The 6,495-nt window shown below is 41.4% G+C and overlaps 1 protein-coding gene across 1 annotated transcript; it reads left to right on the top strand.

The window, feature by feature from the left end:
• Positions 1-2,389: 2,389 nt before the first annotated feature.
• Positions 2,390-3,706, top strand: LOC131877066 (protein roadkill-like). The gene has a single exon (XM_059222623.1). It carries the CDS (start codon positions 2,520-2,522, stop codon positions 3,630-3,632), a length of 1,113 nt encoding a protein of 370 aa, XP_059078606.1. The 5' UTR covers positions 2,390-2,519; the 3' UTR covers positions 3,633-3,706.
• The last annotated feature ends 2,789 nt before the right edge of the window (positions 3,707-6,495 follow it).

The following is a 6,495-nucleotide window of genomic DNA, read 5'->3' as shown; positions in this document are numbered from 1 at the left end:
TCGTCTCCTGGCCTGGAAGTTCAGGAGTGATAGGCCATTTTTTGTCTTCAACGCTACCTTCTACTAAAGACCCTGATCAGAGACGCGCTAGGTTTGACAAGTGTCTCCACTTCGAAAAAGTAAGCAATCAGATGAATTGAAAAGTTTCCAAACTTATTTCAAATTGATGCGCTGTATAAGAAGGAGTACTGTCATGACAAGCACCATAGAATATTTTTTTCAAGGACACTTTGAAATTTTACTCAAAGACATGCTGATACATGGATATTTGTTTTTTTGCGGACTTTCTTACCGCTACCGGGACCCTAAATGACCCTAAAATTGTGGATTGGGACAAAGCTCATGAATGCTTTTTGAAAACGTACAGAATCAAATACCTTTCGTACCTTCTCTGAGTACTGTACAATCCCAACCTTTCTAACCTCTCCCAATATGAGAGCTCTCTCATAGCCTCAATGTTCCTAGTAAAATGTCTTTGGACCTACTCAAGCTTTTGCAAACCTGCTGAACTAATTAGAGCCCAAATGGGAGAGGCATATTCAAGATGCGGCTGAACAATTGAGAACAATACAGAATTAGCATCATGATACTATCTCTGGACTTAAACGTGCAATATATATAAAACCACATGTTTGAAAAGCTTTACCAACTTTCAACTGGATATGCTCATTGGACTTTCCATTATTTTGGAGGATTACACCTAAATCCTTCATGGATGAGACCTTTTCATTGTCCTTAAAGTATGATATGGTATTTTAGATGATTAAAAAAGCATTGCTACTTTCTAAATACTTTCTCAATCCATTTCTAATAAGATTAGATTGCAAACATGTTTCATTGGATTATTCAAATTAACATTATGGCATGTGAATTTCCAGAGTCTCTTGAGAAACAAGTCCCATATACATTACAATTTAATTTGTTGAAATGGTTGTAATCTGTCTTTTGAAGCACATTACTCCAAATTGACACTGGTAGCATGCAAGAAATTAGCGTGACACTTGCATTTTATTGAGAAATAGCGTACTGATGCAATTCCAATGCAAAAGACACTTAAATGTTGTAGAATAAGTTGGTTGAAACCAAAGAGAATCAAATTTGTCATCAACTATTCAAAGCTTTGCCTTCTTATGCAATACAAACATGTTAGGTCTTTTTGGAAGTGACTGACTCCCTGTTGAGAAAGTTTCCAGACAAAACCCATGTTCGTTGACAATTGGGAGCCAATCAGATCGCTCGAATTTGATGACGAATACTCAACCTCGCGGGTCACTGCATCCAGGGTCCCTACCTTCTACCACAAACCCGTTTTGTCACACTCCTGCCACGACAATGGATCCGTGATCTAACGGGGTGGCCATTCCACTTGTTTTATAAAAATGTAGCTACAGTAAAGTAAAGTCTAAAAGTTGCCCTGAGGACGGTCGGGGAGGAGACTCAAAGTGGGTACCAGTCACATGCTTGGAACCTGCTCTAACCACTACACCAAGTCTTCTCCCAATCATTCCTTACTTTGTATTTGGGGCGTGATAGTCCGAGGGTTGAACCTCGTCCGCATCATCCGTATATATTTCCGTCAGAGTCCTGTATCAGTTTTTCGTTCTCAATCTGTGGGTGTGGATAACATCTAAAAGTTTCAGAGGTCGAGGAGGAGAATTGGACCGGGTACCTTGCTCATGCTAGGAGACTGCTCTAACCGCTACGCCACCTCTTTACCCCATTTTCATCAGTCAAAAAATGTATTTCAGCTTTGCATTTTTTTGTCTTTGCATCTGCTCAAAACTTTGTTCAGTCGTTCAATGACCGTCCTTCAATGACCTATTTTAGCACATAACGCAGCTTTCAAATTATGTAACATATTCTGAATATATTAAACTACGAATATCAACAATGCTGATGGATTACACTATGTAAATCATTCCTGTTTTGTGACATAACATTTATTTTATTATTTTAGTTCGTTATATTAGTGATTGTTTATAACTGTTTACATTAGTGTTCACCATATTCTATCCTATAATCAAGGGTTACAATAATCCTTATTTTTGTTTTTGAAACAAAAGTCTGATCAGTTAAATATAAATGTATCTTTCTGATTGAAAAGTTCACTATATTCAATGACTAAGAATCACTTCAGTTTGACTTGAGGATTTAAGAATCCTGACGGTTCGACTTGATTTTAAGGATGGTTTAACAAAAGATGCTTATTGAGGATCTTTAGGTATAGCTTGTTCGCTGAGTTTCTAGTTGGGTTGAGCTGGGCCATGAAGTATTGGTATAAAAGCATATTCAAGAACAATTTTGAATACATTTCCACTTCTTCGTCAAACTCCCTGGTGTGCGAAACTGCGAACCAGTGTCTTTTCCCTAGCGTTTACATCTGGCCACACTGCTTGTAGACTTATGCTGATTAAATCCTCGTGGTCTGTTTCAATCAAAGCACACTCGACGCGATCAATTGGATTTCATCGAAACCGATTGTGATTGTGGTTCAACATCTTGTAGAGAAACTGGATGAAATGGAGGAAAATATATGGTCCAGTCACCTAAAGACAAGAATTGCGACAGCGTCGCACACTTTCATCATCAATGATTTCTTATCCAAGCTGGAAAAGTCGCAGCCCAAGAAAGTGGTAACTTACTCTTCGGTCCCATTCACAACGTGGGATCCTTCCAGCGAGGACGCTGATTTGGAATTCCGCATTGCTGTCAGGGTTCGAAGTGAAACCCCTTCAGAACCCGTCGATGAAAAATCGGCCGATGTGAGTGTGATCTTATCATATTGCCCAGAGAATTTTCGTATACCCGCGAAACCGGACGCCAATTACCTACGTCCCAATATCAGGGAACCTGCCGTTGCCCTCATTCCAGTAACTTGCAAGTTTTGGATCCTCGGCGAGAACTTTAAGCCCATTGGAGAATGCGAACACCTTGAAGGATACTACCGGAATCGTGGTTACCCGATAGATTGCATTTTGCCTTTAGACTTGTCGAGTCCTAAAACTGGATTATTGCGTACCGACAATTCTCTGGCTATTCGGTGTTTGGTCGAGTTGGATTGCGGTGATGTGGTTGTAGCGGGAACTGCCTTGCCTCTTGATTTTGATCAACCTAGAAACCAGCGTTTGTCACCGTATGTCTTCCCGGATATGAACCTGGTTTGTGCCGAACAACTTTATTTCCCGTGCCACAAGCACATGTTGGCTGCCAGCTCGGACGTTTTCATGGCCATGTTCTCAAATGAATCACACCAGGAGGTCAAGTGCAATGAAGTTCATGTTGAGGATGTCGATCCAATTGCCGTGGAAAAACTGATTGAGTTTGTATACAATAATGAGATTGAAGATTTTGATGGATGTGCCCACGAGCTCATCTATGCTGCTGACAAGTATAACATGGCCAACTTGAAGACCTATGCCATAAATAACGCGGTGAAGACTTTAAGCATTGAAAATGTTTGCGACTTCATTACCCTTGGAGAGCTCGTCCAGTCAGAATTTTTGATGAAGACGGCATTGGAATTTGCTTTTGACCATGCGGAAGAAGTAATCAAAAGCGACAGATTGAAGAATCTCTCTCAAAATTCTTTGAAGCAGCTCTTTGAGGCTGCTATCAAGTTCAGAAAATTGTAAGCGTGTCTTTGTTATGTTGTGGATATTCATTGTTACACATTGCCTGATCAAATGAAGGATTATTCTGATGGAAACTAAGGACGAGACATGGGATTAAAGTGATGGACTAGTTTTGCCCTAAAAAGAATGAATTTCCAGTAATCTCCCGGAGAGAACGAATGTACATAGAACATACCGGAGTATTCAGCAAAACGGTCCTCCTAAATGCGACCCCCAGGAGGCTTGCTTCCATATTAATGGTCGGATTGAAAGGTTTTAAGCTTCCTGAATTCTCCTGCCTCTCCTGCGTTGCCAGCAGTACAAAAATCCGAAGTATCGTTAAAAACAAGCACGTATAGCGGGATTCGCGTACTTTTTGACTTTTATTTCGAAAGTTGGCATCCTCGTTTAGGTAGGATGCCGAGACTGGGGTCTGCTGCCTTGGTGACCTTTGGTTGATCCACGCTTACAATCAGCACACACTACTACCGATCACTAATTTTTGCGGTCTTGTCACAGATTTCGCCTGGAAATGAGGTTTAGCCGGTGGGAACCTCCACCAGCCACGGGTGCAAGTCGGTGCCACATCACAGTGATTTTTCCTCACAGAGGTTACCTTGATTTTGTTTGTACCATTGTAGCTCTTCTTAGATTTCTCTTGGGCTTTCTTGATGTTCTCACGGGCAGCAAGTCGAATTTGCGAGGCTATAGAGAGATGTAAAGCTTTGGCATTTCATACAAGTGCGCCCTCTGGTTCTACCATGAAGCAAGTGTCACCACACTTCTTGCTGATGGCAAAAAATTGGCACCAAATATTTTTTTCCTATATTCTACATATTTTTATCACTTGCAATGTAATGTCATCTTTATCAAGTGAATGTTGAACTTAAATGGTGGAAAAACAATTGTCGAACGATTTCCTATAATGGTGAACAAATTTGTCAATGAAAATTTGAAAGCACTGGATGTTCTAAAATCATGGTAGTTCTTGCCGCGGTTGTGGCCATAGAAAACCAAATAACTAGAATGGTCAAGCTCCACAGGAGTTGTACTGGATGAGCATGATGTCAGGTCAGCTGACGCTGGGTGGCAAGTAACAATCACACTTCGTGAAATCTTCCTTTAGGCAAGTTTAATCATTCCCATGAATTGTTTGTTAGTCTTGTTTTCTTTTGAATTTCTTGTGATTCTTACAAATATACATGTAGAAAGAGTGGTAGGATAATAAAAACATGCTTTTTGGGCATAACACAAGTAACATATTCAAAAGATTGGGACATTAGCAGAGCAAATCACATATTCTAATAATTGCCCTTGTTTAGCATTGCATCTTGAAAGTGAAGCAAAATGTGTCCGAAATTGCAACGCAATGATGAGGCATTCTCTCAACAATTTGCTTCAATGTGGGCGACATGATTACACCTTTACATAATTGAGATACTTCTGACACCTCTTGAGGTCAGCGTGAACCCTGGCTTGTTCCTTGGGTTTCAGTTAAGTGTTTCCACCACATGGATGAAAATTGCAAATGGAGCCCCATCATAGCCCATTCAACGTTTGGTTGCTAAAATTGTGGTGGGACAGCTTTCTCTAACCCGTTTTTTGAAGGGTGCTAGAGGAGAGCAATTGCTCGGCAAGGGGTCGTATTAGGAGTTTCAGCTCAGAATTTGCACGCACCGTCAACGATTCAGATTTGTACCATAGTTGCCCTCAGTCAGGAATTTTGACTACAAATGGAACTTTTTGACACCCAGCGACAGCTGAAACGAAAACATGCAATTGCAGCGCCCTTAACCAATCTATTTATGGAGTTATCTATGGTTGAGGCACAGCCTGACTAGCTCACACAGCTGAAATCCGATCCAGTACTTTAAACGTCTCTATGCAAAAGCCTTCCTCCTCCAGTCCTCATGATTGCTCAGGCTTTGAACCTGGCACACATACGTACCCATCCTTGGAGATGTTGCTGGCAGGAGCTAAAAAGGCAAAAATCCAGTGCTCTCTTGCTTGCTTGCTTGGTATGCAAACACACAAGGTTGATTGAACTCTAGCTCCTATTTTCGTGGCTTATCCGCTTAACCCCTTCCAAGAACCAATTAAATTCTGCGTTGACCGAAATTCTCAACTCAGATTGGTTGAGGCATAAGGCAAAGCGGTCAAGCGGATAAGCCACGAAAATATCTGCTTCTGTCCAATTTTCTGGTTTTTCCTCCATGGAGCATCTCAAGGTATTCAAGGGAGTTCAGTTGTATCCTTTGGTAAGCCCATCTGAGGCAGGATGAAATGGAGATGTGTGGCAAAGCTTTATTCCGGTATGCCTTAGGAGATCTTGAAACTCTGCACTCATGAAGTGTACTCCTTGGTCAGTCACCAGTTCTTTTGGGACTCTGTATACCGTCAACACACAAACTTGCATCCACTTCATAATCTCTTGTCCATCTGAACTTTTGAGAGCCACTAAAACAAGCCATTTTGTAAAATAGTGAACAAGAACAACGATCCATTTGGCCCTGTCCCATGACTCAGGCAATGGCCCAACCAGGTCCATACCAACTTTTGGGAATGGGCTTAGTTTATCAGCAAGGATTGGCTGCAGGGGGCTCTTTGTGGGCCCACCATAGTCCTTGCACTTGGCACAGATGGGGGCATCAGTCACAAAATGTCTTCACATCCTTCCTCATCCCAATTCATGTATATTGTTCCATCAGATGCTGCATGGTTCTGTTAAACCCCATGTACCCTCCCATAGGGTCATTATGATAGGTGATCAGTATTTTGTGGACTAAACTGTGGGGAACCAACATTTTCTTGCCCTGTTTGGTCTTTTTGAACACAAAGCCATCCCGTTCTTGAAGATTAACTCTAGGGAGGAGCTCTTGGATCC

The sequence above is a fragment of the Tigriopus californicus genome, chromosome 2, assembly GCF_007210705.1.
Source record: "Tigriopus californicus strain San Diego chromosome 2, Tcal_SD_v2.1, whole genome shotgun sequence".
Classification (NCBI taxonomy): domain Eukaryota; kingdom Metazoa; phylum Arthropoda; class Copepoda; order Harpacticoida; family Harpacticidae; genus Tigriopus; species Tigriopus californicus.
Note: the sequence above shows the minus strand (reverse complement) of the source record. Positions and strands in the feature narration are given on the sequence as shown.